Source organism: Tachyglossus aculeatus, chromosome 23, assembly GCF_015852505.1.
Source record: "Tachyglossus aculeatus isolate mTacAcu1 chromosome 23, mTacAcu1.pri, whole genome shotgun sequence".
NCBI classification, from domain to species: domain Eukaryota; kingdom Metazoa; phylum Chordata; class Mammalia; order Monotremata; family Tachyglossidae; genus Tachyglossus; species Tachyglossus aculeatus.
The window spans coordinates 38,794,702-38,807,455 of record NC_052088.1 but is presented as its reverse complement, the minus strand read 5'-3'; the positions used below and the strand labels follow the sequence as shown (position 1 = coordinate 38,807,455).

Genomic DNA, 12,754 nt, shown 5'->3' with positions numbered 1-12,754 from the left:
AGAAAAATGATATATGATATATATGTTGCCAACTTGTACTTCCCAAGCGCTTAGTACAGTGCTCTGCACACAGTAAGCGCTCAATAAATACAATTGATTGATTGATTGATATGAAAATATTCCCCCAAAACACACACACACAGAAAAATATTTCATCTCTGAAAAATGGGGGGACAGTACTTTTAATAATAATGATAATAATAATGATGGTATTTGTTCATTAATTCATTCAATTGTATTTATTGAGCGCTTACTGTGTGCAGAGCACTGTACTAAGCGCTTGGGAAGTCCAAGTCGGCAACATATAGAGACAGTCCCTACCCAACAGTGGGCTCACAGTCTAGAAGAAAGCACTGTTCTAAGTTCTGGGGAGGTTACAAGGTGATCAGGTTGTCCCACAGGGGATCACAGTTTTAATTCCCATTTGACAGATGAGTTAACTGAGGCCCAGAGAAGTTAAGTGACTTGCCCAAAGTCACACAGCTGACAGTTGGCGGAGCCGGGATTTGAACTCACGACCTCTGACTCCAAAGCCCGGGCTCTTTCCACTGAGCCACGCTGCTTCTCTGCTTCGCTACTTTTATTTTTAAATGGTATTTATTAAGCACCTACTGTGTGCTGGGATAGATGTGAGGTTATCTGATCAGAGATAGTCCCTATCTGACATGGGGATCAAAATCTAAGACGGAGGGAGAGCAAGGATTCATTCAGTTGCATTAACTGAGCGCTTACTGGGCACAGAGTACTGTACTAAGCGCTTGGGAGAGTACAATATAACAAACAGACATATTCCCTGCCCACCACAAGTTTACAGTCTAGAAGATGAGCTTACAATATGGAAGGATTTCATTCATTCAATTGTATTTATTGAGCGCTTACTGAGTGCAGAGCACTGTACTAAGCACTTGGGAAGTATAACTTGGCAACATCTAGAGACGGTCCCTACCCAACAGCGGGCTCACAGTCTAGAAGGGGGAGACAGAGAACAAAACAAAACATATTAACAAAATAAAATAAACAGAATAAATATGTACAAATAAAATAGAGTAATAAATACGTACAAACATATATACAGGTGTTGTGGGGAGGAGAAAGAGGTAAGGCGGGGGGGAGGGGGAGGAGGGGGAGAGGAAGGAAGGGGCTCAGTCTGGGAAGGCCTCCTAAAGGATCTTACTCCAGTTTTACAAAGAAACTCAAGCGCTTAGTACAGTGCTCTGCACACAGTAAGCGCTCAATAAATGCGATTGATTGATTGAGGCCCAAAGGGGTTAAGTGCTTTGGCCAACGTCACGCAACAGGCTGGGGACGGAGCTGGAACTTGTAGTAATCAGTCAGTCAATAGTATTTATTGAGTGCTTACTATGTGCAGATCACTGTGCTAAGTGCTTGGGAGAGTACAACATGATAAACGGACACATTCCCTGCCCGTAACAAGATTACAATGCTAGTACAGTGCTCTGCACACAGTAAGCGCTCAATAAATACGATTGATTACAATTTAGACTAGCAGTCCCGTTCTCTTTCCACCAAGCCACGCTCCTGTTTCTTTTAGGGAAAACCAGAGGAGAACGGGTAAGGATTCTGGACTATTACTATTAATGCGATAACTAGGCAGAGTGGCTTAGTGGAAAGTGCACGATGCTAGGAGCCCGGGAGCCCCAGCCACTGACGTGCAGAGTGACCCTGGACAAGTCATTTCAGTATGGCTAGAGAAGAAGCTGGGCTCAGTGGAAAGAGCCCGGGCTTGGGAGTCGGAGGTCATGGGTTCTAATCGCGACTCCACCACTTGTCAGCTGAGTGACTTTGGGCAACTCACTTATCTGAGCCTCAATTCCCTCATCTGTAAAATGGGGATTAAGACTGTGAGCCCCACATGTGACAACTTGATCACCTTGTATCCCCCCCAGCGCTTAGAACAGTGCTTCGCACATAGTAGAAACTCCTCACCCTCGACTTCAAGGCTGTCCATCACCTCGCCCCCTCCTGCCTCACCTCCCTTCTGTCCTTCTCCAGCCCAGCCCGCACCCTGCAGCTCTGGACCCATCAGGTGGAGAAGAAGGATGGGCAGTCATCATCATCATCAATCGTATTTATTGAGCACTTACTGTGTGCAGAGCACTGTACTAAGCGCTTGGGAAGTACAAGTTGGCAACACACAGAGACAGTCCCTACCCAATAGTGGGCTCACAGTCTAAAAGGGGGAGACAGAGAACAAAACCAAACATACTAACAAAATAAAATAAATAGAATAGATATGTACAAGTAAAATAAATAAATAGAGTAATAAATATGTACAAACATATATACATATATACAGGTGCTGTGGGGAAGGGAAGGAGGTAAGATGGGGGGATGGAGAGGGGGATGAGGGGGAGAGAAAGGAAGGGGCTCAGTCTGGGAAGGCCTCCTGGAGGAGGTGAGCTCTCAGCAGGGCCTTGAAGGGAGGAAGAGAGTCATGAGTCATGAGGTTATATCATTTTTCTGCTGGCAGAGGTGCAAGCTGGGCCATATTAATTTTCATCCTCATATTGGGCACGGATGTCAGAGGGTTCTTTGCCTCTATCGAAGGCCCATCTCCTCCACGAGTCCTTCCCACGAGAAGCAGCGTGGCTCAGTGGAAAGAGCCCGGCCTTTGGAGTCAGAGGTCGTGGGTTCAAACCCCGGCTCCGCCAATTGTTAGCTGTGTGACTGTGGGCAAGTCACTTCACTTCTCTGGGCCTCAGTGACCTCATCTGTAAAATGGGGATTAAGACTGTGAGCCCCCCGAGGGACAACCTGATCACCTTGTTACCTCCCCAGCGCTTAGAACAGTGCTTTGCACAAAGTAAGTGCTTAATAAATGCCATTATTATTATTATTATTATTCCCTGACCAAGCCCTCCTTTCCTCTTCTCCCTCTCCCTTCTGTGTCGCCCTGACTTGCTCCCTTTATTCAGCGCTTACCAAATACCATCATTATTATTATTATTATTATTATCTCCCCTCCCAGCCCCATAGCATAACGTATATATCTGTCATTTATTTATTTCTTTTAATGTCTGCCTCCCCCTCTAGACTGTAAGCTCAGTGTGGGCAGGGGATGTGTCTGTTGTATTGTTCTATTATGCTTGCCCAAGCTCTCAGTACAGTGCTCTGCACACAGTAAGTGCTCAATAAATACGACTGACAGACTGCGATTCCTGTTAATAATAATGATGGTATTTGTAAAGCGCTTACTACGTGCAAAGAATAATAATAATAATAATGGCATTTATTAAGCGCTTACTATGTGCAAAGCACTGTTCTAAAGAACTGTTCTAAGCTGCTGCTGTGCTCTCTGGAGTCTCAAGTGGGGGCCTCCAATGCATCGGTCATGTCAACGACTGGAGTGGGGACGGGGGGCGACTATTTCGGAGCCTCCTTTCTTCCCTTGCCCAGTTTCCCCTCTTGCCACCCCACCCCAACCCTTCTTGCCTAGTCCTTGAGAAGCAGTGTGGCTCAGCGGAAAGAGCTCAGGCTTTGGAGTCAGAGTTCATGGGTTCAAATCCCGGTTCCGCCAACTGTCAGCTGTGTGACTCTGGGCAAGTCACTTGACTTCTCTGTGCCTCAGTTCCCTCATCTGTAAAATGGGGATTAAGACTGTGAGGCCCCCGAGGGGCAACCTGATCACCTTGTAACCTCCCCAGCGCTTAGAACAGTGCTTATTTGTACTTCCCAAGCGCATAGTACAGTGCTCTGCACATAGTAAGCGCTCAATAAATATGATTGATGATGATGCTTTGCACATAGTAAGCACTTAATACATGCCATCATTATTATTATTATTATTAGTCCAAATGTGCAAATGTGAGGAAACAGGAAAGTCCCCAATCTCTTCCCCAAGTGTTGCCTTGCTTAGGAAAATCAACTGAATGTAGAATCAATCAATCAATCAATCGTATTTATTGAGCGCTTACTATGTGCAGAGCACTGTACTAAGCGCTTGGGAAGTACAAATTGGCAACACATAGAGACAGTCCCTACCCAACAGTGGGCTCACAGTCTAAAAGGGGGAGACAGAGAACAGCTATGCACTGTAGTATCGAGACTGATGTTTCATTCATTCACGCATTCAATCGTATTTATTGAGTGCTTACTGTTCGCAAAGCACTGTACTGAGCGCTTGGGAGAGTACAATACAGCACTAAACGGACACATTCCCTGCCACAGTGAGCTTACAGGCTGGGGATTTGGATATAAATAATATATATTATTATATATAATGGTTCCTTAATATAAATAAGGAAATTGCAGGTATGGACATACGTGCTATGGGGCAGGGAGAGGGGATGAACAAAGGGAGCAAGTTGGGGCAACGCAGAAGAGAGTGGGAGAAGAGGAAAGGGGGGCTTTCGGGAATGATTTAGGCGGTTGCAACAGTTGCTGGAGAAGCAGAGGGGCTTAGAGATAAAGTATAGACCTCGGAATCAGAAGGACCTGGGTTCTAATCCCAGCTCTGCCACCTGTCTGCTCTGAGTGACCCTGGCCAAGTCACTGCAGTTCTCTTGCCCTCAGTGACCTCATCTGTAAAATGGGGATTAAGAGTGTGAGCCCCATGTGGGACAGGGACTGTGTCCAACCTAATTAACTTGTGTCGACCCCAGCGCTTTGAACTGTGCTTGGCAACTATTATTAAAATAATAATAATGGGCTTATTATTATGATTATTATCATTTAGCTCTTGCTCCAGCCACTTGGGCTGAGCCCGGCTCAACGTCGGACCCAATCTCAGATGGGAACATTTACAGGATGCCGTGATAGAGAAACCACCGTTTGGGCCAACCCAAGTAGACGCTCTGTTTAGCAGAGAAGCAGCGTGGCTCAGTGGAAAGTGCCGGGGCTTTGGAATCAGAGGTCATGGGTTCAAATCCCTGCTCCGCCAACTGTCAGCTGTGTGACTTTGGGCAAGTCACTTCACTTCTCTGGGCCTCAGTTACCCCATTTGAAAAATGGGGATTAAAAACCGTGAGCCCACCGTGGGACAACTTGATCACCTTGTAACCTCCCCAGCGGTTTAGACAGTTTAACAGTAGCAAGCCTCAACTGGTTCCAAGCCCTATCAACTAACCGCTTAGAACAGTGCTTTGCACATAGTAAGCGCTTAATAAATGCCATTATTATTATTATTATTATTAACTAAGAAAAGAGGATTCTGCCTCAGAGAACCGGGTCACCTAACCCTCCACTGGGTTTTCTCCGAAGAGGAAGGGACAACCCAACGTCTGGCCAATTGAAGGCTGGTTGCTAAACTGGGATGTGATGATTGCCCAACTTGTACTTCCCATGCGCTTAGTACAGTGCTCTGCACACAGTAAGCACTCAATAAATACGATTGAATGAATGATCGTCCATTTCATCGCGGAAGCCATGGACTGTAAAGAGCCAGGCCTTCTGTGAATGACCAAAGCGACAACATTTACCCCTCAGACTGTGAGCCCCAGGTGGGACAGAGACTGTGTCAGACCTGATGATTTTGTGTCTACCTCAGTGCTTAGCACAGAGTAAGGCTTAACAAATATCATCATCGTCATCCTTCGAGACTGTAAGCTCGTTGTGGGCAGGGATTGTGTTTGTTATACTGCGCTGTCATACTCTACCAAAGCGCTTACTACAATGCCCTGCACACGGCAAGCGCCCAATAAATACGATGAGCATCACAGTCCCCCTAAGGCTAGAAGGCAAAAATGGCATCACCCTTGAGCTCGTCCCTCTGTGATGGGTGAAACTGGTGGTCTGAATCATGAACCCCCATTATCTCTGTTATATCGATCAATGAATGGTATTTGCTGAGCCCTTACTGGATGCAGAGAGCTGTACTAAGCGCTTGGGATTGTACACTACAACGGAGTTGGTAGAAACGCTCCCTGCCCAAAGCGTCCAAGATAACAGGGTTGAAGGAGTACTAAACCAATTCTAATTTCCCATGGGAAACAAAGCCAAGTGTATCAAGTGAGTTCTCAAAATACGTGTCCCTAACAATATTTTAAGAACCATAATCAGGACAATAAAAAATACCTTATTTAAAATCTTTCATTATTGGTCCAGCCAGATTTTGCCCTGCCGTTGAACATGCAATTATAGTTGGGGTGTTTCTTTGTCTTCTTGATTATTGCTTTGGATAATTACTTTGGATTTTGAGAACACACTAATGCACTTGACTTCCTCTGTGAAACAAACTACTGCGTTTACAAAGGCAGGCTACTCAAAACTCAATTTAAAAATCTGTCATTACTGTTCCCAAGAGTATTTGTGTTACCACTTAAAAAGGAAACTATGTTTAGTGAGTTTCTATGTGCATATGTAAATGCAGTGCTTCATTTTAAAGTGTTACCTTTCACCTCCTTCTAAGCAAAAAGGTACCTGGTGCTAACCCCCCAGAATAGTCATTATCTATGCTAGAGTTGCCATTATCTCTGCAACATTGAAACTCAGTCAAACTACTTCCAAAGAAGGGGAAGAGCCGGGATCTCTCCCAACCCTTTTTTTCAAAATTTCTCTGCTCTGGCTGTTCCCAGCTCTGCCCCTATATAACTTCCTGAGGCCACGGTTTCCTCAACTGTAAAATCAAGATATGACCCCTATTCTCCGCTTCCTGTCAGATTGGGAACCCCTTGTGGGATGGGAACTCCCACAAGGAAACAACTAACTTATTATTATTGTTATTACTACTGTTAAGTGTTAAAATGGGGATTAAGACTGTGAGCCCCCCACTGTGGGACAACCTGATCACTTTGTAACTTCCCCAGTGCTTAAAACAGTGCTTTGCACATAGTAAGCGCTTAATAAAATGCCATCATTATTATTATTATTATTATTGAGCCCAAGTTAACTTTGCAATAGTGGGAGGACACTAAAAGTAATACCTGCATTAACATTCAATGGTGCAATTACAAATGAGCACTAAAAGACAAGGATTATGATAAGCTTGTGGACAGGGAATGTGTCTGTTATATTGTATTCTCCCAAGTGGTTAGCACTGTTCTTTGCAAAAAGTGTTCAGTAATAATATTAACTATTATTATTGTTGTGTGCAATCATAATAATAACTATTGTTATTACTGTTGTGTTTGTTAAGTGCTTACTATGTGCCAAGCTCTGTTTTAAGGGCTGGGGTAGATACAAGGTAATCAGGTTGGACACAATCGCTGTCCCACATGGGGTTCACAGTCTTAATTCCCATTTTACAAATGAGATCACTGAGACCCAGAGAAGGTATACGACTTACCCAAGGTCACACAACAGACATGTGGCAAAGCCAGGATTAGAACCCACATCCTTTGACTCCCGGGCCCGTCCGTGCTCTTTCCACTAGACTGTGCTGCTACAGGAAATACACTTGATTGATTGGGATGGGATGGCTCTAGCTTTTTAAAAAAAAAATGACAAAGAAGTATAAACGTTGTAGGGGTGAATACTTACTAGCCCATTGCAGTTACTCAAGGCCACCTTGGTCGTGCTATGCTGATCTTGTAAGTATCCGGTATAATGGCAGTTGTCTAAAAAATCATGTTTCCACTGAGGTCCGTCTTTCCCCCAATATTCAACTGTGAAATGTTTGGAGACTAAATCGGTGTTGAGAGTCAGGTTCAAGTGAAAGTGCTTGCCGTAGGCTGAAAGTTTAAAAAATAATTTAGAGACTGCCTGGGATTGGTCGGACATGCCCATACTCCGTCTTCTCCGTGAGTGTCTGTCACTTTTCACAGTAAAGCTGAGGAAGGCGCCATTCTGATCCACCCTGATGGGGATGGTGAGCTGGTAGTGTTCGAGGAAAGACAGGAATTCCTCTTTGCCATCCCAAGGAAGAGCCAGTCCGGGAAGTGGGCAAGAAAGAGAAGACAATTTAACCGAGCAAAGCAACAGCCAGACAAAGCTCCACCATGGCGGTGACATCCAATCCCCGATCTGTCTCCGGATCACCGTGCGGCGGTGAGAAAACCAAAGACTCTGGCTAGCTGGAACCCGAGGGAAGCAGGGGAGTTAAAAGCGCAAGCCCAGCTCCGGAGGTTTAAATGTCTGATATCAGATTCACTTTCCCAATACTAGATGACCTAGTCTATTTAATTTCTAGGCCCAGCTCGGCCTGGAGACCCCGCAGACGTGAAGCCGAGGATCTGACCCTCTCCAAAACTGGGCAAGGCCGAGGGAGCCCCGAACCAAAAATCAGTAGCCCAGCCCGGCAGCGCAGCCCATGTCCCCGACTCAATGGTTCCCACCATTTCCTTCATTTTCCACCCATCTCCCCAACGCAGGGGCTCCCCGGTTCTTCTGGCGCAGGTCCCGGGGAATTTTCTGCGTAAGGGGAGCGTCTCCTCAGTGCTCCTTGGTTTCCCGGGATCACTTGGATCCCTAGCTGGGACTCCTGGGGGTAGCACCTTTTTCGTGGGGTCCAGTCAGGACCCCTATAGTCCTCTCTGAATTCAATAAGCCCAAGGTAGAGCCTGGCAGAGCCTGGGACAGAGCAGAACTTGGCTCTTTCTCCTACCTTCCTATTCATTCATTCATTCAGTCAGTCAGTCGTATTTATTGAGCTCTTACTGTGTGCAGAGCACTGTACAAAGCGCTTGGGAAGTACAATTTGGCAACATATAGAGACGGTCCCTACCCAACAGTGGGCTCACAGTCTAGAAGGGGGGGACAGAGAACAAAACAAATTAACAGAATAAAATAAATAGAATAAGTATGTACAAGTAAAATAAATAGAGCAATAAATACATACAAACATATATACATATATACAGGTGCTGTGGGAAGGGAAGGAGGTAAGGTGGGAGGGATGGAGGGGGGAGGAGGGGGAGAGGAAGGAGGGGGACTGTGAGCTAGAATGTGAGCCCGTTGTTGCGTAGGGACTGTCTCTATATGTTGCCAACTTGTACTTCCCAAGTGCTTAGTACAGTGCTCTGCACACAGTGAGCGCTCAATAAATACGATCGAATGAATGAATACCCCTTCCTTAAGCAAGAAGTCCTCCTTGTTGAGGGGCGGGGAGGGAAGCATAGGCCAGGGCAGCGGGGGTCGGGGGTAAGCCTTTGTATCTGGGCGCCTGTTGGGCCCGTCTGCCCTTGTACTGTCCGCACCACAGGACTGGCTGCTGGTAGGCGCATCTGGCTGGCACTTTCTCGAGCCAAAGAAATAACCACTGGCAAGGGGGCACCCCAAGATGCCAGTGGAACCCTGAGATTGCCACTCCCGAGGAGGAAAAAGGAAACAGCCCACTGACGAGCCCGGTGGAGGAGTCTGGGCCCAGCCCCCAGCGTCCAGTGTGAGACCACCCCAACTCCGGGCCCCTTGGTGGCCGGAGGGACCCCAGGAGTGTTCAGGAGGGGGGCCGCACACCCTCTCTCGTCGACTGCGGACCCTCCTCACCTTTGCCACCTTCCTGCCACCCTGCCAGGCAGAAGGAACCCGAAATGGCCGAAGTCTGGCTGACCCCAGCAGCGGGGCAGAGACCCTCTTGGGGAGCAAGTGGAGGAGGGGAGGATGGACAGAAGGAGGGACAGAGGAGAACCGGGGGGGAAAAAATTCCCTGTAAAGCAGCAGGACTCTCTCTGTCTGTGATATGGCTGAGAGGCTGCCCAGCCGCTTCCTCAATCAGGTGGGGAACTACCTCAGCCCCCTCCTCCTCTTCCCAGAGCAAGGTTTAAGGTTTTCTGGCTAGGGCCACCCCTCAGGTGCCCAGAGGGCCTGGGGCAGAAGCGGCCAAAGGCTGGGTGTCTCCGTGCCCTCCGCTCCCCTGGGCCCCAGCTGCAGGGGACCCTGGGGTCCAGCTGCCCAGCCGGGGGGAGGGACGGAGGGAAGGGGCTGGGCAGGACCCAAGCCCAAGACCCCGTGTCCCCAGTTGTGTTTGAAAAGCACGCCCAGAGCCCCAGCTAAATCCCAAGGCGCTCATCCCCGGACCGGAGATGGCAGGCTAGGCACCACAGCCTGCTGGTGGGCTCTTAAGAGGGGAGCCCATGCCCGCGGTCTCACAGGGGGCACGCAGACCGGACGTCCGGCGAGGCCTGCCCCATCTCACTCCCCGCCTCGATGGGAGAGGAGCTTTGCCAATCGTCCCGCCGGGCCCGTTCGGCCGGGCCCGCGGGAATCCTACCTTGAGAGCGATACGCGAGCCGGTTGTCGCTGTGGAGCTCCGACACAGCCATGGCGAGGCTCAAAATCCAGGTCCACGTCGTCCACAGAATTTCCATCATTTAGAGAAGCGGGAAGATTCTTCTGTTTTCCTCTTCAGGAGGGTGACCTGCGGGCTGGACGGGTAACACCACTCCAGGATCGCACCATACCAGTCCCAGGGGCTCCCGCAAGACGATTAGAGGTCCCCCTCCGGAACGGGTCCTCGGGTCCGACCCCCTACGCGCTCCTCTACATCCGGATTCATTTTCTTGAGCCGATATGGAGTCGGGAGTCGCGTGGTGGAGAAATTCTTACCGCTAAGACATTAGGCTGCCGAGTTACCGACGTTGGGCCATTTCTTTACCTAGGGGATGAAAAGAGATGAGTTCCAACGAGGTCCTTTACACACTGCCAACCAGGCGGTGCAGCCCGCGGACTTCGGTTTTACCTCTTTTGTCTTCTTTTTGGTTTTTACGGTATTTGTTAAGCACTTACTATGTGCCAGGCACTGTTCTGAGCACTGGGGTTGATGCAAGGTAATCAGGTCGGATACGGTCCCTGTCCGACATGGGGCTCACAGTTTTAATTCCCATTTTACAGATGAGGTAGCTGAGGCCCAGAGAAGTCAAGTGACTTGCCCAACGTCACACAGCAGAAAAGGGGTGCAGCTGGGACTAGAACCCAGGTCCTTCTGAAAGCTGCATGGCCTAGTGGAAAGAGCCCGGGCTTGGGAGTCAGAGGATGTGGGCTCTAATCCTGGCTCTGCCACTTGTCTGCTGTCTGTTTGGGCAAGCCACTTCATTCTTTCATTCATTCAATCGTATTTATTAAGCGCTTACTGTGTGCAGAGCACTGTACTAAGCGCTTGGGAAGTACAAGTTGGCAACATATAGAGACGGTCCCTACCTGACAGCAGGCTCACAGTCTAGAAGGGGGGAGACAGACGACAAAACAAAACATGTGGACAGGTGTCACATCATCAGAATAAATAGAAGTAAAGCTAGATTCATTCATTCAGTCGTATTTATTGAGCGCTTTCTGTGTGCAGAGCACTGTACTAAGTGCTTGGGAAGTACAAGTTGGCAACATAAATACGACTGAATGAATGAACGCATTCTCATTCTAAACCAGAAGCCAGGCCCGGTACAACCATCCTTTCCCCACGAGGTGTGGGGCCGACTCGGCCCGTCTTCCAAGAGAAAGGGCTTTCCTAGTGGATCGAGCCCGGCCTGGGACCTGGGTTCTAATCCCGGCTCCGCCACTTGTCTGCCGGGTGACCTTGGGCAGGTCACTTCACTTTTCCGGGCCTCAGTTAGCTCATCCGAAAAACGGGGGTGAAGACGGTGAGCGCCACGTGGGACAGGGACCGTATCTGCCCCGATGAGCTTGGTGTCTACCCCAACGCCGAGGACGGTGCTCGGCACGCGGTAAGCACCTGACAAATGCCAATCGTCGTCATCAGGGCCTTCTCTGTGCCTCAGTTTCCTCATCTGTAAAATGGGGATTAAGGCTGCGAGCCCCACGTGGGACAACCTGATTATCTTGTATCCACCCCAGCGCTTAGAACAGTGCTTGGCACATAGTAAGTGCTTAACAAATACCATAATTATTATTATTATCCGCTAGGCCATGCTGCCAGAGGACCTTAACTCAAAAATAACCTGGTAATTCAATCCGATTGCTGCTGTTCTTCAGAGTCCAAATAAACTTCTGCCAGACTAAACACGCGACCAGGAGACCACACGATACTTTCGGCAGGGCAATCCTCGCCAACAGGCAAGGAGGGGAGCTTGAGAGGAGCCACCTTCCCTCTCCTGGAAAACCTCGGGCAAAGGAGTGGGCTCTCCAAACGGGATAAAGCCAAACCCACACACAGCGGCAGAATCCAAGTCCCTAACTGCCCGGGAAACATTTGTGCCATTTCATCATCATCATCCATGGCATTTACTGAGCAATTGTGTGGGCGGAGCACTGTACTGAGCGCTTGGAAGAGTATAAATAGAACAGAGTTGTTACACACATTCCCAGCTGAGAGTTGGGTGAAAACGCCTGGTATGATTTTGAATCACTGGGGCCTGGCGGGAGGCGATGTTCCCGTTTTTAGTGGGAGTCTCCTTTCCTCTTCTCATCATCATCATCAATCGTATCTATTGAGCGCTTACTGTGTGCAGAGCACTGTACTAAGCGCTTGGGAAGTACAAATTGGCAGCATATATTGGCAGCATATTCTCCCTCTCCCTTCTGCATTGCCCTGACTTGCTCCCTTTATTCATCCCCCTTTCCACCCCCACAGTCCTTGGATAGAGCACCAGCCTGTGAGTCAGAGGGTCATGGGTTCTAAACCCATGTTTTATTGTCTGTCTTCCCCTTCTAGACTGTGAGACTGCTACTAGGTAGGGACCGTCTCTATATGTTGCCAGCTTGTACTTCCCAAGCACTTAGTACAGTGCTCTGCACACAGTAAGCGCTCAATAAATACGACTGAATGAATGAATAAACCCGGCTCCGACGCTTGTCTGCTGTGTGACCTTGGGTAAATCACTTCACTTCCCCGGGCCTCAGTTCCCTCACCTGTAAAATGGGGATTAAGACTGTGAGCCCCACATGGGACAGGGTCTGTGTCCAACCC

The 12,754-nt window shown here is 48.5% G+C and overlaps 1 protein-coding gene across 1 annotated transcript in view; it reads right to left on the bottom strand.

Annotated features, from left to right (window-relative positions):
- The window catches only part of ADAMTS6 (ADAM metallopeptidase with thrombospondin type 1 motif 6), a 209,100-nt gene extending 198,898 nt beyond the window's left edge, over window positions 1–10,202 (bottom strand). Inside the window, exons 1-2 of the mRNA XM_038765814.1 lie at window positions 10,106–10,202; window positions 7,438–7,802 (exon numbers count right to left, since the gene is read on the bottom strand). Of these exons, the coding sequence (XP_038621742.1) occupies window positions 7,438–7,802; window positions 10,106–10,202 (462 nt within the window). The remainder of the gene's footprint in view (window positions 1–7,437; window positions 7,803–10,105) is intronic.
- Between the last annotated feature and the right edge of the window lie 2,552 nt (window positions 10,203–12,754).